The sequence below is a fragment of the Neltuma alba genome, unplaced genomic scaffold (genome assembly GCF_004799145.2).
Source record: "Neltuma alba isolate B1F8T4 unplaced genomic scaffold, ASM479914v2 tig00010124_pilon, whole genome shotgun sequence".
In the NCBI taxonomy this organism is placed as follows: Eukaryota; Viridiplantae; Streptophyta; class Magnoliopsida; order Fabales; family Fabaceae; genus Neltuma; species Neltuma alba.
The window spans coordinates 88,391-113,276 of record NW_021635075.1 but is presented as its reverse complement, the minus strand read 5'-3'; the positions used below and the strand labels follow the sequence as shown (position 1 = coordinate 113,276).

The 24,886-nt window shown below is 31.6% G+C and overlaps 1 protein-coding gene across 1 annotated transcript; it reads left to right on the top strand.

Annotated features, from left to right (window-relative positions):
• The first annotated feature begins 8,121 nt into the window (after positions 1–8,121).
• LOC114754237 (very-long-chain aldehyde decarbonylase CER1-like) lies at positions 8,122–14,129 on the top strand. Its single transcript, XM_028943026.1, has 10 exons — positions 8,122–8,181; positions 9,157–9,371; positions 10,110–10,345; positions 11,496–11,715; positions 12,451–12,826; positions 12,921–13,028; positions 13,115–13,315; positions 13,443–13,544; positions 13,660–13,833; positions 13,959–14,129. Exons 1-10 carry the CDS (start codon positions 8,122–8,124, stop codon positions 14,127–14,129), a joined length of 1,863 nt encoding a protein of 620 aa, XP_028798859.1.
• The last annotated feature ends 10,757 nt before the right edge of the window (positions 14,130–24,886 follow it).

The window sequence follows — 24,886 nt, the reverse complement described above, 5'->3', positions numbered from 1 at the left end:
TCAGATCTGAACTGTCTATATCTCATTTGGATCGTCCGGATTTGATTTCTTTTTTATTTTTATTTATTTAAAATAATTATTTTAATATGTATAGAATTTAAAATAAAGATAATCTCTTTTTTCTAAAAAATAGTTTTTTATTTAAAAATTATTGATTAAAAATTTTAAATCTAGACTGTTCAAATTAGATATAAACAATTTAGATTTAATAAGTTTTAGAGTACTTATCAAATTGATGAGTAATAAAACTGGTTCTGTTCAAATAGTTCATGTAAAGAGGGAGGCGATCATGTGCGCAGATACCCTAGCCAGGGGAGCTCACTCAATAGATAATCAGGTTCGCGTACTGCATCAAGTACCTGTCAACTGCAGAAGTATTGTTATGGAAGAGACCCGAATGGAGTCGACGGGAAGGTTTACTACTAGCGGTTAGGATTTTGGTTTTCTTTTGATCAAGCTCTAGCTTGCCCTTTACATTCCAAGAAAAAAAAAAAAGAATTAATCATTGAATTTCTTTCTCCGAGTTTCTCCCTTATTCTTTGTTTGTCTGCTATTCTTCCCCCCTTTCCTTTCCCCTTCACTGTTTTACATTACTTTTATATGAAAACATTTTGAAAAAAAAAATGATAGATAGATAAATATGCCCTTTGTCCTTTATTATAAAAACAATTATTAAAATCGATCAGTTCATAGAGTTAGCCAAATTTAGTTAAAAGCAGTAAATATATAAGATGTAAATACTTTTTTTAATTATATCCTTATTTATAAAGAGAGTGTATGAAAAATAATGAGTAAAAATTTGTTGTAAAAAGATAATAAGTGGCATATATTAATTGGAAAAAAAAAGTTTAAAATTTTAGATAAGGATAATTTGTTTCTTATATTTAAAGATATTACTATGAAAGAAATTGTTTTTCAATTTAAATTTAAAAGTGACGTAGCTGCTCTTGAAAGCCATCTTGTCTATGATGGCATACCACATGTTGGCAAAAGAGGAGGAAATACGGGAAAGCATACCTACTGAATTGTCATCCTTCGAAATTTACCATGTTGTTAAACCTTCGTCATTCACAAGTTTCAAATTTCATTCTCTTCCTTTCTGTAACTCTTTCATGCCAGTTTGCAGGGACGACCGGATTTTATTATCTGGACTTGATTTATACCTAATTTACATGATATTTCTTGAGGTTTCTCATCTCTTAACGCTATTGGACACTGGAAAGGGACTGTTGGCTCCTCTACGGGGTTTAATAGCTAACAAAACAAAGTTATATTACATTTTATCTTTAATATAAGAGTTTGATAACTAATTTTTAAATATTAAAAAAATTGGTTAAGTTAATTATTTGTAATGAATGAGAGTTGTCTTTCCTAAAATAATACTTTTATTAATCATGTATATTAGAATAAAAACCATTTAACATGTATAACTATCATAAGAACTATTTCGAAAAAAATAAATAAATATAAAAAACAAAGTAGATTGGAATCTTATATATATAATCAAATTAAATATTTAACTAGTTCTTATATTTAGGACTGGAAGTAGTAGTAATTAACAGTGCTAATAGTTTAATTAAAAACATGAAAGTGCACTAAATTAAGAATTAAGAAAGAAAAAAAAAATACGTGCACTGCAAAATGGTTTTCCTATCTTCTTTATAACTTGGAAAGGAACTGATTCAACTTCTATGTCACCCCGATGGGCTGATGCCTAATAATTGATCATCAAATCATTTTGACTTTTGCCATAAAAAATCTTGGGGAGTTGTTAGGAAGTCGATTTACTTGCTTTTTGTGAGTGTTCAAAAATCAAATCAATAGAATTTCATCCAAATTTTATAAGACAATTTTATATAAAGTGTGTGTGTGTATATATATATGAAGTTAAACTTCTAACCCATCAGATTTTTCAAAAAGATTTAAACACAAACATGGAATTTCATTTATAAAATATACATAATTATATTGAGTGCGTTTCTAAAAAAATCAAGTTTTGAATCATATTACCCAATATGTCTATTATTGTTATGTTTTTTCTCCTGACAAGACGAGCTGAAAACTTCCACTAAGCATTAATTAAGTGGGGTCAGGGGAGAAGGCGGCAAAGACGGTTGGGGATAGTGGGGATGGGAGTAGGGTGGGGGTCGAAGGTACGGGGCTGGCAAAGATGAAGCGTGGAGGGGGTGGGGAACAAGATTGTGCATGTGTGGGAGGGGTTTTCAGCTTATCCTGTTTTGGTCCCAGTCAATTTGGACCAGATGGAATGAGACAAAAAAATTTCAAAACAAGAAGGAACAATAATTAGAATGGAACAGGTATTTTTTAAAAAAAGGAGAAAATAATTTGTTAACAATAATTATCAGATTATTTAATTTACTTATTATTAATAATAATAAATTTTTATAGTGATTTTTAGATTTTAAGTTGCAGTGTTATCTCAACAAAATCTTTTTCTTTAATAAAATAATTTATAAAGCCATTATAAAATGTTTCTTTTACGGTATTTTTTTTACAGTATTATTTTTACACCTTTTTTTATATTATATAATTGAGTTTTTTACGTAATATCTTTTTAATAATGTTTTTATTTTTAAAAGCTCAATAAAAAACAACTATTATAACATAAAAAAAAATTTATACCTAAAATTACAATGTTTGTTTTTTTAATTAAAAAGAAAGGACAATGGGACTTTCCAGTCAGGACTGGGACAGTCTCGGTCTTTTGGAGCAAGATGTGATACGAGACGAAAATCCCGTCCTAATCCTGTTCACCAAGATAGGTCCGAAACGGACTAGTCCTGATCTCATTACGTCTCATGAGCAGCCTTATGTGTGGGGATTGCAGGTTTGGAAAGAAAGTAAAAAGGAGAGAAAACTAAAAGAAAATGGAGAATATGGGTTTGGGTAGGATTTTAGAAACCCCTCGTGTAGCGTTTCATCAGGAGAGCGCTCTAGGATGCATTTTTAAAGAAGAGATTGAACACTCACAGTGCTTACAAGAGTTCTATTTAACGAAACGCTATAAGATCTCAATTTGTTCAAGGAGAAAAAAGACTCATGTGCGTTTTTAAAGAAAAAATTGAACACTTATAGCACTTGCAAGTTATAACGATTCGGTTTAATCTTGGCGAAATGCTATACAATTCCAAGAAAGCTATGCAGGTGTTCAATTTTTTCAGGAAAAGAACACATTCATTCTGTAGCGCTTCTTTATTTAAAAATAAAAATCTGAAAAGAAAAGAAAACAATTTTTTGTAGACAATTGTAGCAGTTTATTCAAAAAAAAAAAATCTGAGCAAGCCATTCAGGTCTTTTTTTCAGGCCAAAAAAAAAATTCAGGTCTTTTTTTTTTGGGAAAAAAAATGCTTCCTGTAGCTCTTTCACAATAAAGGGCAATTTGTCCCCATTATATTTTTGAAAGATAAATCAAATCAAATAAATTAAATAAAAAATGAAATTTATTTTTCAAAAATACCCTTTTATGGAAAGCTGGCCAGGAGAGAGAATGAGTGGAAAAAGATATGAAAGATATTGAGTGGAAAAAGGAGATGAGAAAGATTTGTAGTTAACTGAGGGCTAAAATCAAAAAATGGTATCAAAGTGTAATTTATCAAAAGGAATATACCCATATACCCATTCAAAAAAAGAGAAATTTGGTTTTGACAAGAAAAAAAGAAGAGGAATTTGGTAAAAAATACCTGTTTAAAAATTTTATTGATCAAAGTGACATAAACTTGATGAGTGCAACTATCTTCTACAGATGTAACTTTTTTAAGTTATGGGTAACTTATTGCCAATCATATGCAATGGTTGTTAAAATGAAAGTCATTTGTACGTAGTTAAGGATATGTTACGCCTAACTAAAGAAAAGTTGGACACATTGAAGATAGTTGCACTTAGTGAAATTTAAGTCCTTTTAACTAATAAAATTTTCAACTAGGTACTTTTTACCTATTTCTCTTTCAAAAAGTTATATTACCTCTAGTGTTTAATATAAGAACTACTTAAATAATTTATATAGCTTAAAATAAATTAGTTAAATTCTTTGTAACATATATGTATTGATTGATTTCAAGTACTGTTTATAATCATAACTATCATTAGATCGAAACTCCTTAATATATTTAAACAACAAGAATACTTTAGATAATATATTATAAATTTAAAAGACAAAATAAACTAAATCTCATATTTAAAATAAATCTAAATTTCAAGTAACTTTTATATTAAGGGTAAAGGTTGTAGCTATAAGAAAAGGGAGGGAGTATTTTATTTGGCGTGGACACCATATACCATGCCATATACATCAAGCACACTAAATGCACCTCGCCTGTAATAATGCTCTTTGGCCCTCTGCTTTCTAGCTATAAGTGTGGTCGTGCCTAGTGATTTGATCGAAAGCTGCTCATATCTTATTAAGTAGATTAAAAGTGTTTCAAATACAACCTTTATTAACCCTTCTGATCCATATATTGTACTGACCTCTAAGTAATGGTTCCTATTATATTACAAGTTGCTTTCAACTAATTCTCATAAATTCAAAAAATGATAGTTGAAGTCATTAAATATGTCTTAAATTAGGAAAAAAAAACATTTTCAAGCTGTATTGCATTTTCTTCTTTCTCTCTGTACATTCATTCTCACGTCTTTTTTCTCTATCTCTCTTTTCAACATGAATTAAATGAAAATAAAATTAAAAAAATTTATTAATTTTTAATAATATTCTAAATGACTTATATTTGGAATGAAATTTTTTTCTCTAGACAAAAAAAAAAAAGAGAAGGGAATGAAATTTTTTTTTTTCTAGAAGCATATATTTTTCTCCATCGAATTCAAAGTACTCCCACTTACGCTAGAAAATGAACTTCTCAGTGCATATTGGGACAGGGGTCTCTCTACTTCACTCCCCCTCTATTTTCCTTCACTTCCCACTTCCCATTTCAACTATGAGATTACAATTTGAATGGTCCAGATTTCATATTTTATAAAATTATAAATAAAATGTAAAATTGTTTTAAAAAATAAATAAATAAAATTAAAACTAGTTTTTGTCATGATGATTTAAAACAACAATAAAAGTATTTTATTTATAAATTTATAAAATATAAAATGTGAACCATTCAATTTACAATCTTAATAATTGAGATGGCAAGTGAATGGAAATGGGAGGGGACCTCTCCCCCTGTATATTAGTTAGTGGTTCACTTAGGGTGAAACACGCTTGAATAGCTAGGCGCTCAGGCATTGTACCACTCCGGTCCTAGTAAGTCAGTTTCAATCAGTTAATAAATCGTTAAATATATTTTAATTGATAAAATTTTCTAAATTTGTAATTATCAAAAAATTTTCCCACTGCATTTATAAATCATTCTGACATAAAATGAATTAAATGGGGATAAAATTTAAAAATAATTATTAATAATCCTCTAAATGACTTATATTTGGGAATAAATTTTTCTTTTTAGAAGCAACCTATAATAGGAATCCATGTGGTATAATCACACAAAATTTGAGATGAGTCACAATATTTATGTCATATAAATAAAAGGGTTTGTTAGATATTATTTCTCACACTTTATTAAGGCGTGTAGTGCACATCTAATTTAAAATAATATGACAGATGCCAACAAGTTAGCCCAATTGATAAGAAATGGGCTCATAACTCATAATATCATGAGTTCTAATCTTGCTGCTGATGTGAAAATATTGTTATTGGGTAATCTATAAGTACCTTTCCAAGTGTTTTCTGAGCCTAGAAGCATGTCCTGATCCTAGTGAGCTCCCATGACCCAACTCCACTCACATATTTTTTTATCCAAAAAATAAAAAATAATATGACAGATGCATGAATAACGATACTGAAACTTAAGCAAGCACCACTGAAATGCAATGGAGTGCAGCCTGAATTTAGTTTTGTGGTCATAAAAAAGAGTAACGATATTTGCAGCGTTCAACTTTTTATGTGAACTTCGATTGTTTCTTTTCTTATAAAAAGTCTTATTTGAATTTGTTATATCATACATTATACTACCATTAACATAAAATACTGAAATTTTAATAATACAATAAAATAAAACCTAGTGTTAGAATTTTTCAGTTCATCCCTTAATTTTAAAGAATACTTTTTCAGTCCTCTAACTAAGACCAAACGATTTGTTTTAACAATCATTTTTATTTTGGAAATTAAACTTAACATATCAATACTATTGGGAAAAAAATTTCAACATTTAAAATTTAAATATAGGGTTAAGATGCAAAAAAACCTATGAACTTATACCAAATGTGCATCTAGCACTATAAACAAACCTTGGGTGCAAAAATACACATAATGATTTCAAAAAGTTACAAAAATGCCATGACTATTAATTATTATAATGTTGACAATTTGTTTGATCTAAGGTGCTGATGTGGATGCTGACATGGCTTAGAGAGTCTGATAAAAAAGAGTGAAGGTGCAAATATGCCTATGAACTTTTGTCATATGTGTGCTGAACACCATACACAAACCCAGGATGCATAAACACCTACTATCATTCTAAAGAACCCTAAGATGTTATAGTTGTTTAATTCATTAAAGATAACTGTCTAACTCAAACTTTTGACTAAACATGATGACATAGACGTTAAGTAGTGTTTTAGTCTTCCTCCTTCAAGTGTAAGCCTCTCCTCTTTGCAAACTAGAGGAGACGTGACAAGAGAAACTGAGAGAGAGTAGCGTTGCTCTTTTTAGAAAAAGAGAGATTTTGATAGATGAAATGAAGGAGTAAGTTTTGTAGCGAGTTTTAGCTTGTTTCTCTTCAATGAAAATGCAACAGTGAGGAGATCGGAGAGAGACTGAAATGTGATCATTTGAAGGGAGGAGCGAGTTGCATTTGAAGGAGGGAGACTAAAACACAAGTTTAGGATCCGTGTCACCTTTTTTAGTTAAAAGTTTAAACTAGGAAGTCATCTTTGATGAATTAAACAATTGTAGCATTTTAGTGTTGTTTTAAAATGATCATAGGTATTTTTGCACCCAAGATTTGTTTATAGTGTCAGGTGCACATTTGGGATAAGTTTGTAAGTATATTAGCACCTTTACTCTTTTTTATCAAACCCTCTAAACCACATTAGCATCCATGTCAACGTCCACATTAGCACCTTTGGTCAAACAAATAGTTAACATTACAATAATTAACGATCATGGCATTTTTGCAATTTTTTAAAATCATCATGTGTATTTTTGCACTAAAGGTTTGTTCATGGTGCCAGACGTACATTTGGTATAAGTTTATGGGTACTTTTGCACTTTAACCCTTAAATATAAACATGGGTTAATATAATTTCTGGTCTCTTAAGTTTGCATAAATTTTGGTTTTAGTCCCTCAACTTTCAAACCATGACTTTGGTTCCTCGAGAGGCAAAATGATTCAAATTTTTATTAAATTATAGAGACCAATATTTTAGACAAAAAGAAACTTCAGGAACTAAGACCAATAATTTGAAACTTGAAGAACCAAAATCAAAATGAGAGAAAGCTTGAGGGACCAAAAATTATATTAACTTATAAGCATTTATTGTTAATGGTATTAGGGTGAAGAATTGAAAAGGCATTTTATAAAATGCGTCAATATAATCTTTTATTTCTGAAGTCTGACTTTATTTTGGTTTTAATTCATAAAATTTGAGATCCATTGATTTTGGTTACTGAAATTTGATCTTATTTTAATCCACCTAAAGATTTTTTATCCTAGAGTAGTGCTTCTGGTTTTTGAAAAAAGGTTTCAAGAGCCAAAATCACCATTTTTAAATTTGAATAACCAAAATAAAAATGATGTTAAATTTTAAGGACTAAAGATGATATTAACTCTTGTAAAATTAAGGTTATACTTTTTCCCAATAAAATAACACCTAAATCGTTAGAATTTTTCCTGATGAATAAATTTTTTGCGATATCATCACATAGAATCTTAATCAAACTCTAGCTCTGGCCATTATTGTTGTAATGCATTTATTGCTAAAGGGGTTATGGGCAAATAAGTCAATCAGAAAAAATCTCTATATAAAGCTATAAACCCTTTGATCGAATCCATATGTATGCATTATAACCACTCACATTCATAGCTTCCAGATATACATATGGCGACAAAACCAGGCATTCTCTCAGATTGGCCTTGGAAACCTCTTGGCAGCTTCAAGGTTCTTTTTTATTATTATTATTTCTCATTCCTTAATCTGATCCTACTTCTTCATTATATTATATATTCTTAATTATTAGTGATATTTCATCTTTATTTATCTTCTTCGCTTGAGCTTGATTCGATCAATTGGATTCATTAGTCCTATCAGATTCATGTGTTATATATTCTGACGTCATCTTTCTTATTGCTGCAATGCTTGATTTAACTTGTTTAATCTGCTTCTTAACCATTTATTTAGCCTGAGTTCGAGATGAGTTCTATTCTTGTATATGTTTGATAAGAGTGATAATACTGATAAAGGAATTATAGCTCTCAAATAATATTAACTATGTTAGTTCATTATTTTAATAATTGATGATTAGTAAAAAGGGATATATCACGAAATTATCTTCAAATATATTAAATTTTAAGGAAATTATCTGCACTAAAATAAATCTTTGAGCAAGAAACTAGAAAGGGAATATTGCCAAAAAAATCCCCCATTACAAAATTTATTACCCCACGACAGTTAAAGACCCTGGCTTTTGAGCAAGTGTAACCCATGCATCTTCGGTGAATCCAACCCTTTTTTCTTTAATGTAACATATTTTCAGTTATGTACGCTTGGCATTTCACACACACACACATAGTTAAAGACATGTTACACATATTTAAAAAAGAATTATACCGACGGAAGACAAGTTATACCTAGGTCCTTAAATAAATTTTAAGAATATTTGGGAAATAAAATTTGCAATGAGAGATTTTTCAGCAATTTTCCCCAAAGGAAATTAATTATTATTATATTTAGTGCTACACATGCTTGTGCAACTAAAATAACATATTGCATGAAACAAAAACCTGTACAAATTTTGCAGTTAAATATTGATGATTCAAAGTTCCAAGATTATTCATATTATTAAACTGACACACTATTCTGCCTTTTTGTTTTCATGATACGTATGTATGATGATGGATGATGGAATTGCTAAAGTACCTGATATTGGTCCCATGGGTTAGCCATAGCCTGTACTCTGTCACGTGCAGTGAGCGTGACCCATATTACTTTCTGATATTCCCATTTCTGTTGGTGAGAATTCTACACATTCTGATCTGGAATTCTGTTTCTCGCTATCAAACTGCTAAAGGCACCAACAGGATCGTTGATAAAGGCCTTGAGTTCGACCAAGTTGACAGAGAAAGCAACTGGTACAACTTAAAATATGATTAAAAACACTACTTCAATGCGATTTTAAAAAATCAATAGAAAACATAAGTCTTTTTAGTTTTACCTAATTTTTAATCCAACCCTTGTAGTGTTTTTCCCCCTCTTTTGATCCATATAGTTTGACCTAATTTTAATACAAAAACCTCGACCTAAGCATGATTAAAAGTAGGTGAAACTATAAGGACTTAGTAAAAAATATATATATAAGGGCTTGATTAAAAATCAAGTGAAACTATAGGAACTTGTATATTAATTTTCCCTTTCAGTTATTGGGCGAGTATTTTTTTTTTCCATTTTCGGTATGGTTGTCATTATAAGATGGGAGAATTTCGATGAAGTCCCAAGAAAGGAACAAAGTTATTAAAAAATCCCAATGACAACAGAACAACTTACAATGATAAGTTCTAGCATAAAAAATGACACTTACTCACTTGTCATTAAGACTTTAGTAATTCTTTTTCTCATTTGGGACGTCATAATAATTCTCTCTTATAAAATTTATTACTTATCTTTCCCATGTATTTTGTCCTATCCATCCAAATACAAGAAGAGAAAACATTTTCTCGTTGCTTTTCTCTCTCCTCCATTTTTCGCAAAGCATAAAGGCGGGTATCCTTAGAAAAAACTGAAGTTGAAACAAGGTTTAGGTATGATTAAAAATATTCAAAGTTCAAATTTCATTCTCTTCATTTCTATAATTCTTTCATGTCAATTTGCAGGGATGACCAGATCTTATTATCTGGACTTGTTTTATACCTAATTTACATGTTATTTCCTGAGGCTTCTGGTCACTTACCATATTGGAGAACAAATGGTATAGTTCTTACAGCTTTATTGCATGCTGGTCCAGTGGAGTTTCTTTATTATTGGCTTCACAGAGCTCTTCATCACCATTTCCTCTATTCTCGTTACCATTCTCACCATCATTCTTCCATTGTCACTGAGCCCATTACTTGTGAGTCCCTTCGTCTCATCTTCATATTTCGATATATATATATATATATATATTGCTTGAAACTCATGAATATTGTACAGTTTGCATATGATGAGACTAGCCCAATATTCCCAGGAATTTCTTTTCATTTTTAATGTCTTCTTTCACATGCATGTACTACATCCTATTCTTAATAAAAAAAGTTAGATAACTAATTTGCAAATTAAATATTAAGAAAACTAAGCTATTTATTTATAACAAATGTATATTGATTTTCTTTTAGTATGTGCAGTTATTGAGAATACTTGGTGGAAAAATTATGAATTTGGAAAAAAAAAAGATGGATTGACGTGTTAGATTTAGTATTAAAGTAAACTCCTTATCTAACTTTTATATTTAAGATAAGAGGGAGTATATCTGTACATATATGATGTGCCATTGCTTTCAGAAAATGATATTTTGATAAAAAGAATGTTACAAATGAGATCATACTTTTAATCAAAAGCTTATTTCTATATGCATATTTACTCCTCCGGTCCTAAATACAAGACCCTTAGACTAGTGTGTATATGAGTCTTATATTTAGGACCGGAGGAATAATTTATATATATCAGATTAGTTCTCTTCTTCTATTGAGAAATGATTTGAACAATTTTTTTGAATATGAAATAATTTTAAAAGATGATGAATTGAAAAGGTTTTGTTCTAATTTCAAAAACCTTAATCTTTATGAATATTATAAGATTGATGGCGTCTTGGTGATTTGTTTTCATAATCATAAGTATTTATATGAGTGCTAACAGACTAAATTAATACTCTAATAAAAGTATTAAACTGTATCAAAATATTAAATTCTTTCAAATGTGTGCATTCCTAATAACTATAACTCGTATGACGTTTGTTATTACCAAATATTTGATAATATTTAAAGATAGTAGGAGGATATGCATGGCATTCATACACTTGAAAACGATCATTTACCATTATGTATCCAACACATAAACACTTTAACATTTTGAGAATATTATATGTACTATATGACTTCTTTTTTATAGTGCTATATGTATATGTATGATATTTTCTTCACTCACAATATCGTGCGAATGAATAATATCATATCTATATATTATTGAAGAAATTAATTTGAGGGTTTTTCTTATCTTTATGGCAGCTGTGATTCATCCATTTTCTGAACTCGTCTCATATTTCACGATATTCTTAATACCAATAGTTACACTACTGTCGACAAGAACAGCCTCCATAGCATCCGTATTTGGTTACATGTTTTATATCGATTTCATGAACTACATTGGACATTGCAACTTTGAGTTCTTCCCAGAGAAGCTTTTCGCTCTCTTTCCCTGGCTCAAGTATTTCTGCTACACGCCATCGTAAGTCTCTATTCTGGACTAATATTCTAATCTTAATTTATTGTTTTTTCAATATACTTTATATAAAAATAAAGGTTCATAAATTCCATATTTTATCATGGATATATAATACTCATCCAATCCTGTTTATAAATAGGGGAGAGAAAATTTTTCAATCATATTTATAAGTCACATCATTAAATTTTTATGTAAATGTTATATTTTTATCTTTGTAAACTGTTATTTTCTTGAAAAATATAAAATTAATTAAGTATGAGTAAATTTGGGAATTTATTAAATGTTAATAAAAATTTAATGAGATTTAAAGTTTGTCTTAGTTCTAGCAAAACATACTAAAAGTGACTTATAAATAGGGCTAAAAAATTATGTTGTAAACAATGATAGACAAACATGATATATTTCTATGATCATTTTAGAAGGGTCCTCACATCTAGAGTTATCTAGAGTTATTAGGAAGTATTATCTTCGGAATCAATAAAAGTTAGTTGCATCATCAAAATTTTTAGAATATCTTGAATATTTGTTTTTACACCGAATAAATACCATAAATTTAAAAACATAATGCCTATTTTATTTTTTTAATGTATTTTTATGTTTTTAAGATGGTTTGTTCAGAATTACTTTCTTTCTTTTTTTCCTATACAAAGGATGGGGGGGGGGGGAATGAAACTTTTGTCCCCTGTTTCTTTTCATGGATATAGACTCACAATAATAACAAAGTCAGGATTGGTACAGGTTTCATTCGTTGCATCACACCAAATTTAGGACAAATTACTCTCTATTCTTGCCAATATATGATTACATGTATGGCACAGTGGATGAATCCACGGATGAAACTTTTGAAGCATGTCTGAAGAGACCAAAGGATTCCCCAGATGTGGTTTACTTGACCCACCTAACAACGTCGGACTCTATCTATCATCTTCCATTAGGGTTTGCTTCTTTAGCCTCAAACCCTCAAACCTCAAAATGGTATCTTCGTTTGATGTGGCCCTTCACTTTTGTTCTTAACCTAATGGCTTGGATATATGGTCATACCTTTGTCTCTGAAAGGAACACTTTGGAAAAGCTTAATTTTCAATCATGGGTGGTACCAAGATTTACAAAACAAGTAAGAATCTGGCCTTAATTCAACATAATTAAACATCATATTGTAACTCACTTTATGTTTTATCATGGTCACATTCTCCTTCTGTATGATACAGTATCTCTCAAAAAGGCAAAGGAAAAGACTGAACAAGATCATCGAAGGGGCTATTCTTGAGGCTGATTCGTCTGGCGTTAAGGTGCTCAGTCTAGGGCTTCTTAATCAGGTTAGTTCACATCATTTTCCATCTGTTAAAATTTTACATTTTTTTTTTTTTGGAAATATTTAAGCCTGTTGTGTGATTATATGCAGAAAGAAGAGCTGAATGCACATGGTGAATTATATATTCAAAAGTTTCCAAAACTAAAGGTAAAGATTGTAGATGGAAGTAGCTTAGCCGCTGCTATTGTTGTGAATAGCATTCCCAAAGGTACAAGTCAGGTGCTTCTGCGTGGCAACTTTGATAAGGTTTCCTTCTCTATAGCCAAGTATTTGTGTGAGGCAAATGTGCAGGTAGCCATGTCTTAAACTTTATCTAATTTTAACTTCATTCGACAGTTGAAACATACAAAGCCTAGTAAACTTTATGAAACCAATGGGATCAATCTGATTTCTTAAGATCTTAAAATTTGGTGAGCAGGTGACTACGTTATATCAAGAAGAGTTAACGAAGCTTCTTCTGGGACTCAACACAAACCCTAAAGAAAGCTTTGCCCTTTCAACAGCTTCTTATGAGAAGAAGGTGAATACATTTGGTGAAATTTTAACTTCAAGACATTGTTACTACTGATCGATGTTGGTGAAGTTTTGTTTCACTTTTTCCCCCTTCATTAGGATGACATAATAACCCTTTGCAGATATGGTTGGTGGGAGATGGATGGAACGAAGATGAACAGATGAAAGCACTAGAAGGCTCATTATTCATTCCATTTTCTCAATTCCCTCCAAAGAAAAAGCGAAAAGATTGCTTCTACCACTATACTCCTGCAATGAGGGTCCCTCCGTCAATCAAGAACATGTATTCTTGTGAGGTTAGTACTCTGCAAATAGTTTCAAACAAATAGCCTAATTATGGACGCTTCAATATATTCAAAAATGCTTAATACTTAATGTTTCCATTTTGTACATGTGAAATCTCATTTTGCAATAACTGAAGAATTGGCTTCCAAGAAAGGCAATGAGTGCTTGGCGCATAGCTGGAATAGTACATGCCTTGGAAGGATGGAACGTACATGAGTATGGCTCCACAACTTTTAGTCTCCATAAAATATGGGATGCAGCTATTCATCATGGTTTCCAACCTTTGGACACTCCATGTACGAACTGACGAGGAAGTCTTCCCTGATTAAGGAATGAAAAGTCCTGCCTACAATGGTGATGAAATAAAGACTCTGTTTTAAACTACTTTTGATATATTACCCCCAGTCCTAAATATAAGATCTGCTAGTTGTAGTGCAAATTGTACTACAAACTAAATTTTATATTTAGGACTAGATGTAGTAGTATTTAGGAGAAGTCCTGCCTACAATATAACAGTGATGAAATAGAGACTCTATGTTCCGAACTACTTCGAACATAGTATTTGTATTGTTATATTGTCATCATATGGTTCTCTCAACCTTTTAAGAGGCTATCCTCGATTAAGTCGTCGTGTGTTTGAGTAATCATTTCAATGTACTTGGATATTATTGAAGAAGTTGTCTCTCAAGCTTTCTAATATCACTTGGGAGTTTGAACGTGTGCTTACATATAATATTTGTTGGGTAATGTAGTATGTATGTGCATTCTGTAATAATTCTGTAATAAAATAACTCAGTTTGTTTGCCAATCAAGATTCAATTAAACCACAAGTCCTAACTCCATAATGACAACAACTAGCAGAAAACAATTTCAATTAATTAATAAATTTCTCAGTGTACAATGCTAATTTTTCTTTTTTTTATGGCACAAAGACATAAACAAATATAATTAATTATTAAAATGAATTCATTACCGTAGTAGAAGTTGAAGAAAGTGAGTCAACCAATGGATCGGACGTCCTTAATTTATCCTTTTGAGGGAATATATATAATTGATCCTTAGTGTCAAATATGTAAGTTTAATAACAGGAACAATAAATACTTGAGGAACCTTCTTAAAGAGTAAATACAACAACACTGAAGTTTTAAACAGATCGAGTAGCTGAGAGACTTTTAGTGTTATCTCATATGGTGATCTTATGTATGTTACATTCTTACAGAAACATTTCTTCATACAGAAGTTAAATGCTATTTTATTTTCCCGAGAAAATCTGTGAAACTGAAAGGAAACATGTATATTCTGTCTCTCTAGTCGTGGTTAGCAAGTGAAGCTACTTGCTTACCAATGTTGAGACCCCCGTTCTCAAGTCCTTCAACAATGTCTTCCACACAAGAAATCTTGCCTTCTCTGATATAAGGCAAAATGAAGTCCAAATACTTGTGATAAAGATGGTAATAATCCACAACGTTGTAACCTTGCATACGAATACATTTGCGAATGAGAGACGTAATGTTAGTGATTCCTTCAGGCCTATCAAGAGTGTATTTCCTAAGGTTTATGGTAGAGTTCTTACAGCTTTATTGCATGCTAGTCCAGTGGAGTTTCTTTATTATTGGCTTCACAGAGCTCTTCATCACCATTTCCTCTATTTCTCGCTACCATTCTCACCATCATTCTTCCATTGTCACTAAGCCCATTACGTGTGAGCCCCTTTATCTCATCTTCCCATTTTGATGTGTGCAACATCTAACTTTCTATATACTAATAGGATCATTTTAAGGACTGTGAATCATTAAATGCCAAGTTTCTGTCCTGGGGGAAAAAAACTGGGTAAATTGTTTCAAATCATATACTAGCTAGAAATTGCGAGTGATTCACATTTGATCCCTGCTCATATGACTAATAACGCAGGTGCACAGACTTAATAATAATGTTATATAAATAGGTATATACACTAGCCATCTCGGTCAATGGCACTTACTTGAGGACCAGCAGTGCATACCTCCTTATGGAGGATACAATATAGTATATCCGCAAGCAAGTAGTGGTTGCTTACCCATAAACATTTAAATAAATCAATTAATTAGCTACCAAAATAATTTACTTCATAAGTACAAAAAGTAGTGGGCATTCTTGCTCTTCATACATGCCCCCCTTCAGCTCTTATAACTTCTTTACCCTTGAAGCTGCTTGCCCTTGCTGTAAATCATGGAAGGGAGGGTGAGATTTTGAAGAATCCCCATAGCAATAATTTTCATCAAACACATATACAAATCACACAAAGCAAGCAAAACAACCCAAGCGGAACATAACCTTGCAAGTTATGCATATAAAGCATTTAAGTGCAGTGACAACAGTTAGGTTGAATAGTTGAATGCACAATCAACGACACATAAGGCTGGACGTACAATAGCACATAAAGCCATGCAAATAATGGCTCATAAGGCTATGTTTGTAATGGCATGTAAGGCTATACAAATGAAGGCACATAAGGCCCCACATCTTTTAGCTGCATGTGATCATGGCTAATAACTCATGCAAGAAATTAAGGATTAAATGTTCTCATGCTTTGGAATAGCACATGGCACAAACAGACATGCAACAATTATATATAAGTGTAAGGTAGGAAAGAACTACTACCTAAGCCTTCCGCTTCACAATTAAACCTTACTTTCTTCCTTTCTTTTAGCTTTCTTAGTGGGCTTTCACAGATATCAAAACCTATTATGTTAGGAAGGGTAGGTTAATGTTTGATCCAATATAATTTATAACTACTGTCTTAAATCCCAATTTTCTTTAATTTCTACTCTTACTTGATAGTTAGTCATCCTGGATAAGTTTTCTTATTTGAACTATTCTTTTTGGAGGGTTATCTCTTTTATCTTAACCTATACAGTTACTTTTCTTTTGGTCAAAAAAAGAATACACACACACACACAATTGAACCAATTGATTTTATCTCATTTCTAAGCCAAGCAATTTCAATTTCTACCCCCTATTTGGAAACCTCAAACAAACCTCAACAATGAATTCAGTCAATTCCTACTACCCTTTATAATCTAAATTTTTGCCAAGTTTAATTACCATTTTGGTTCTCATCCCAAATTCATTCTTAATCTTTTCTTTAATTTCCAGCCATAGCTCCTGCTTCTCATGGCCTTAATAATAACATTCTCAATCAACACACATGTAACATATATATATATAAATATATTAATTATGCTTTAATCACTCCTTCTATTAGACCCCACGGCCTAACCTCCCCCTGAAAAACAGTTTCATATTAAATATTTTCCAACCCCAATTTCCACGGTCAGCACACACACAACAATCAAATTCATATATATTCACTTATATAATCCCCCAAAATTCTCACTTCGAACAGCCACAAAACTATTAAAATTTGCTAATTATAATTATATATCCCAATGGCCATTCATATATTAACACCACATTTAAACATTCTTTAAATCATTATCCTACCGCTTCAAACCTTTGTTCCCCTTCAAGTCTGGAAAATTTTCCCGATTTACTATAACTACATGTTCCAATTCAAAGTCCAATCCCCCATGTTCTTAGCTACCTTTATAATTCTCACATTTAACTAACTTAATTTAGACCTTGTAATTTCTTATTAACTCCAAGCAATTTAACACCATCATTGACTTAAGGCATTCAAATTTAATTAAATGATCTAAAATCATTACTCAACATCTAGAATATTAAAGAATGTTCTCTCCATAACACATTGCCCTGCATATGCTTGTATCCATCAAGCTTCCAAGTTACCCAATTTCTTTGAATTTCATGAGCATCCCACGGTATCTACAAACTTATATATAGACATATATAATAAATTGGTTAAGACAAATCTGCGACTATATATATATGTATATATTTCCTCAACTACCCGAATCCTAGACTCATTTGTGTGTGTGTTTGTGTGTTATATCTCATTTATTCCATTTGATTACTTCAACTTCACACACACCAATATAAACTCCCTTGGCTTTCGGCCAAACACAGAACAACAATACTAGAGAGCATTACAACTCCAATCTCCAGGTATAACCTCATCTATATCCGTGTATGCCTTCACCTTCCTCTAACATCCCAAATTCAACACCCTTGATCTAATGGCAAGCTCTCTGTTTTGATAGTCATAAAACAGAGACAGAGAACTCATACACATCCCCGCAAAATTTGGAAAATATTTCCAGATTTTAAAACCATTTTCTACCATCTTTACAAGCTCTTAAGAAAATTAACCACTCTAATTTCTCCCAAACTCCAACTAACCAAAAAACACTCTCCCAAGTATACATATGTATTAGACTCTTGGCTTCACCTTTCTCCCATATTAATTAATATTTACTGCAGCAACTTTTTCTTTTTAAATCACTGAACCAATCGGACACTTATATACACATATATATATATTCCACATTACTACCTCATTCTCTTCTACCCTTATAGGGACCGATTCCTATAACCACAAAAACCAAGAACCCGAAGCTAACGACATGCAGAACAACAACCATTGAAATTCTGAAAATTGTAAATCGCAGAAGTAGACCTCACGCCATTAACATCATACACACACACACACACACACTAATTTAGATACCCAACACTGCACACCCAAGCTTTCGGTCATAGACACACATTTATGCTCTTCATTTTCTCGTTAAGTTAGAGCCATTTCCTTGAACCATTAATCCCTGTTTCAGCCTTGGGAAAAGGAGGACCAAAATCCACATGCAACCAGATTTATCAACATGCAACACCACATTTTAAACAAACAAGCTTCAATCTACAACCCTCCTTGCTTATTTCATATGTTTCCGCACTTTCTCTCACTAAATCCAAACTCAAGTCATCATCAACTTCACATCCAGCCACCCAAAGCAGAAAATGACGATGGAAGTGTGCTTAAGAGACTCACTTTGATCAATTAATCGGTTTGCATGTAAACTTCCCTACCTCCGGTTACTCCTCTAGCTTCATCGATGCCTGGTTCTCTCTCTACTCTCACTCTCGGTCTCTCTCTCTTTTCAAAAGCTCAGCACGATGAAAACGAAATGGGAGAGATGTGTTGGCAGAAAATAAGGGTGGGGGAGAGCGAAATGACCATTATGCCCTTCACTTCATTCCTTACTTCTAATTTCATCCTTCCTCTATAATTTTGGAAATGTAAAATAAACTCAGAAATTAATCCACAATATTTTACATGGATTCTTCTTATCCAATAGCTTCCCTGGTCCCTAAAATAATTTCCATAAAAATCCTGGGTCTATTTTTCTTGAATTTTTCAAGAAAATAGCACTTAATTCATTTTAAGGATTTTATGCCTCAATTACCTTCTTTACTATCTCAAATAATTATCCTAAAATTTTCAGATTAAATATAAATCTCTAAGTATTTTTTCATAATTTTCTGAGAAAAGAAACCATTTTCTCTGAAAATTATCTATTAAAATTATTTAAGCCATTTTTGGGAAATAAATTTTTCAAAATATTTCTATGCCCTGAAAATCAATATTTTATAATTTTTTTCCAATTTTATTTGGCCATTAAATAATTTTAATGAATTTTCTCTTTTTTGCTCATCTTGAGTCAGAAAATTCGGGGTGTTACAATTCTCCCCGGTAAATAAAATTTCATCCTCAAAATTTGGATAATTACCTTGAGGCATAAAGTCTGGATATTCACTACAAAAAAAAAAAGTAGAATTGGCCGCGGAACATTTCTAGCGGTTAGACAAAACTGCTACAAATCTAGCCATTTCTAGCAGTTTTCAAACAAACCGCAAGAAATTTGTAGCTTTGACTAGAAGTAGTATGGGCCCCATAATTTTCTAGCAGTTAGCAGTAAACCGTTAGAAAGTGACTGCCAGAATTGTTTGTCCGTTTTGGAGTGAAGTTGGCTCCAAACTTCTAGCGTTTATTTTCTAACGGTTTCGATGATGGAACCGCTAGGGAATGCAAATCGTCGTTCCATTCTCTAGCAGTTACTAAATTGCTAGTAATTCAACCAACTTTCTAGCAGTTTTAAGAGAAACCGCTATAAAGTTTTTATTTTTCTCAAGGAGTTGTGACGCACGGCTGAATACAGGAGGTGGCGCAGTGTAATAGCTAGAAATTTCTAGTGGTTTTACTTAAACCGCTAGAAAATCCCAGCCTATATATACCCCCACCGTGTCATGTTCACTGTTTTGGCAAATTTTGAAGCGGAGCTCTGTCGAATTCTCTCCACGAAGTATATCCAGATCCAGATCCATATTTTCAGGTAAGAATAGTAATTTATTTATAAATAATTTTTATTTTTATTTTATTTATTTTATTTTACTTTTTATATTAAGTTTGATAGACTAGCTTAATTTAGTTAGAGTTAATAGAAATTTTTTTTATAGTAGGCTAGTTTTTATAGATTTAATAGAAGTAGTTATATTTTTTTTAATGAGTTAACGGTAAATTTAAATATAGGAATATCTGTTTTTCAATTAATATTATTTGATATTATTATTTAGAGTTAATAGAAATAATTATTATTTGATATAATTATTTATTTTGAATAATTGTTAGTTGTAAAATATATTTTTCATTACAATTGCTATTTGTTATTATTAGGATGAGTCGTCGAGCAGGGAAGGAGCCGATTGATCCTGAGAGAGCAGGATCCAGTGAGGATCGTGGTGGTGGGGGTCATAATACTGGTGAGCCATTCCCGAGCATTCATGACTACGATCTGAACGAGGAGGATATCCTGAGCTTTATAGAGCATGGTGATATCTAGCGGATTGAGGAGGCTCATTTTTCGAGGGATGAACAACCCATTAGTGATACTGGTGAGGAGGAGGAGGAGCAGGTTTAGGGGAATGAGAATCCCCATACTGAGCAGCGTCCTGCTCCCAGACGCCAGACCAGTTTTAAAGTAGAATTTGAGGGTAAGTATTTATTTAACTTTTTAAAATTGGGCAACTATTTAATTTATATAGAAATTGTTTTAATTCATTAATATATAATTAATTTCTTAATTAAATTTTGCAGACTCTGAGGGGAACAGGTCCTATAGGAAGCAAACAACCAGAGAGCTATTTATGACGACGAGCGGACGGGTGGTTGTGTCGCTGAATGAATTGGGCCAATCAACCAAGAAAGATGGTTGGCTGTATAACAAGTATGTGCACCTTCTTGATTAGCAGTGGGCCTTGTTCCCTATTTATATGAAGGATTGGAAGAAAATCACTCTGGAAAAGAAGCAACAAGGTTGGGAAATAATGAAGGTAATATAAAATTAACATTTATAATTTTTTAATTTAAGTAAATGAATACATATTTTTTTTAAATTATTTAATTGTTTGATTGTAATTTTTAATTTATTTAATTAATTTGTTGTTTATAATATTTTGAAATTAGTTAAATGAATGTATATTTTTTATTTAAATTACTTAATTATTTGATTATAATTTGTTAATGATGTAATTTATTTTTATTCATAATATTTTGAAATTAGTTAAATGAATATATATTTTTTAGTTGAAGTACTTAATTGTTTGTATTTAAATTTTTATTTATTTAATTAATTATTGCTTATAATATTTTAAATTAGTTGAATGAATATATATTTTTATTTAAATTACTTAATTGTTTGATTATGTTTTGTTATTGATGTAATTTATTTTTATTTATAATATTTGAAATTATTTAAATGAATATATATATTTTATTTAAATTACTTAATTGTTTGATTATAATTTGTTATTTATTCATTAATTATTTCTTCTAATAATTTTAAATTAGTTGAATGAAAATATATTTTCATTTAAATTCTTTAATTATTTGATTATGATTTGTTATTGCTGTAATTTATTTTTATTGATAATATTTTGAAATTAGTTAAATGAATATATAATTTTTATTTAAATTACTTTATTGTTTGATAATAATTTGTCATGTATTTCATTAATTTATTACTTATAATAATTTTAAATTAGTTGAATAAAAATATTTTTTTTAAATTACTTAATTGTTTGATTATGATTGTTATTGATATAATTTATTTTTTATTTATAATATTTTTAAATTAGTTAAATGAATATATATATTTTATTTAAATTGCTTAATTGTTTGTTTATAATTTGTTATTTATTTAATTTATTTTTTATTTATATTAGCGAAATGAATATAATTCTTTATTTTTTTAATTATAGAGTAAATTTATACTGGGAGAGGAGTTGAGGGCGGATACGATCAAGAGACTTGGGGTGGCATGGAAGAACAGGAGGGCTGACCTGTGATGGGAGAAGAAAGGTGACGGGACAAGGCCACTACAGGAGATACCGGCAGATATACCTGGTGGAGTCCCGGAGCAAGACTGGTCGAGTTATGTTTATTTTGGGATATCGGCTGACCAAATGGTATGATAATATTGCATTAATTATAATTTTTTTATTTTTTGTCCAATTTGGCTAATTTAATTTAATTTTTTTACATTTTGTTTCAAACTCTTTACCAGAGAAATACTGGGAGCGTCAAGCAGCAGACAATACATCATAAGGCTGAATCCAAGAGCTTTGCTATCACCTATGATGAGATTGTAAGTACTTGAAAAGGATTTGTTAAATGTGTATATGTATTTAATTTGTAATTAATAATTTCTTTCATTTCATTTACAGAGGGAAAAAACGAGGTAGGAGCGGGGATACACGCCCACCTATGGCGAGATGTGACTGATTCTGTACAAACCTCGAGACGGGCCTGTGTTGGATGAGATTGAGGAGATGGCGGTAAGTAATTAATTAAATACTAATATCATATCACAGTATAAATATTATTTCATACTAATTAATATCTTTATATTAATTTTGATAGGCGCAGATGACTCTGGTCAATACCGAGCTGCGTGAGTCTCAAGGGTCTGCCTTGGATCCTACCGCCTCACTTTTAGCGGGTTGTGGCCGAGCGCAGCACCCTAGTCGAGTTAGCGGTCTCGGTTTTGGACCTACACCGACTAGGTTGCCACGCTTGGGTTGTGCTAGCCCTTAATATATTGCATGGAGCTCTCAGGCAAGCGCAGGAGCGAAGCGACCGAGTTCCTTATCCTCAGACGAGCTGCGACAGGAGCTCAGGCGAGAGATGGAGGCCAAGATAGAGGAGCGTGATCGTTAGTTCCAGTTGCAGCTTGACCAGTTGAAGGCAGCTGCTATAGCCATGCATGATGTGGTGATCACTATCGTTCCAAATATCCCGATTCTCGAGATCCCTGACGTACGCCTGCCACCAGTCCCGCCCCTACACGACTAGTAGCCAGTCTAATCCCAGCACGATCAGCAGCCTGCCCATCCCTAGCAGAACCAGCAGGAGGATCCAATGCCCGACGATCATAATGATGCTACTTCTACCCCTCACCCCTGATTTTCCCTGTTTTCCTTGTGTAGGATTTTATTTGGATTTGGATTTTATTATCTTATGTTTTATGTGGATATTTATTTAAATTTTATGTTTGTTTGTTTACTTTTATTATTTATTTCTATAATTTTATTTATATCAAGTATTAATTAATATATTGTTACACTATATAAAACATGCTAAACATATATTCTTTTAACATTAAAATTCATTATTGGAATATGTATTTTAATAGTTAACATATCATGGAATTTTTTAAATTTATGCATACATATATTATCGATACCTTTTAATACCTATTTATTATTTTAATATTTTTTGTAAAATTTAATTTAATAAATATTAATTTATTCTAACGAACATTTTCTAGCAGTTATAAACTGCTACAAAACTGAAAAATATTAACAATTTCTAGCAGTTAATTAACCGCTAAAACATTCACGGGAAATTCAAATTTCCTTCCTCCCTGGAACTTTCTAGCGGTTAAAAACCACTAAAAAATAAATAACCATTGGCAAAAAATTCTTAACAGTTATAAACCGCTAGAAAATATATAACTGTTGTCATATTCAAATTTCCCTCCCAGCTTGAAACTTCAAGCGGTTTTAAACCGCTAGAAAATCTCTAACTGCTAGAAAATGCTTCTGAATTCAAATTTTTAGCTTTAAAACCGCTACAAATTTCTAGCGGTTTAAAACCACTACAAAAATTTAACCGTTATGTATCCGTTGGCAGCCTTCTTTATAAGCTAAAGAACTCCATCTGAAATTCATTTTAACTTCTCTTTGAGCTTCCTATGTCATATGTTCATGAAATTTGAGCAACATTAGTGATGGATAGGTCATGGATCAACTTGCACTGGTCGACTCCACAATACTTGGCTAGTCTAAACTATTTCTTGGATTTTGCTTTTGCCAATATCGCCGTAAATGGTAAGATTCAGTGTCCATGTCCTAAATGTAATTTCAAGAAGTGGCATAGCAGAGATATTGTTAGAGAACATTTGATCTTTAAGCCCTTCTCGCAAGAGTATGTATTTTGGCAACTACATGGGGAACGACCAGATATGGTTGCTGAGTCAGTTCCAGTAGTTTCACAGATAGGAGTTCGAGTGGACGAAGCTGATGCCGTGAACGATGCTGTGCGTAGAAACCGGAGTTTCCTAGAAACAAAACTATTCGAGAGTTTTTTGACCTCATGAGTGAAGCTGACAAGCCTCTTTATTCTGGGCACACAAAGTATTCTAAGTTGTCATTCTTGGTGAGGTTGTATCATATCAAATGCTTGTGTGGTATGACTGACAAGGCGATATCCATGCTTTTGGAATTACTGGGAGATGCTTTCCCTCAAGCTGAATTCCCTCTATCTTTTTATGAAGTAAAGAAGATTATTAACAAGCTTGGCTTGAACTACAAGAAGACAGATGCATGCCCAAACGACCGTATGTTGTACTGGGAAGATGATGCGAACAAGGAGATTTGTACAAGATATAAGACGTCTCGCTATAAGTCGGTACAGAAGGGGAAAGAGCAAAAGAAGAAACCAGCCAAAATTCTTAGGTAAAATTTATTATAATGTGTTACTTGTTTCGTTTCTAAATATTCGATATTTGAAATTCTCAATGCAATTGATTATAATGTGTTACTTGTTCGGTC

Excerpts from the sequence above, each read along its gene's own strand:
- LOC114754237 (XM_028943026.1), top strand. The coding sequence starts at position 8,122 with ATGGCGACAAAACCAGGCATTCTCTCAGATTGGCCTTGGAAACCTCTT. Across the intron at positions 13,316-13,442 it reads TGTGTGAGGCAAATGTGCAG|GTGACTACGTTATATCAAGA; the intron begins GTAGCCATGTCT and ends TTTGGTGAGCAG. Across the intron at positions 13,834-13,958 it reads AGAACATGTATTCTTGTGAG|AATTGGCTTCCAAGAAAGGC; the intron begins GTTAGTACTCTG and ends CAATAACTGAAG.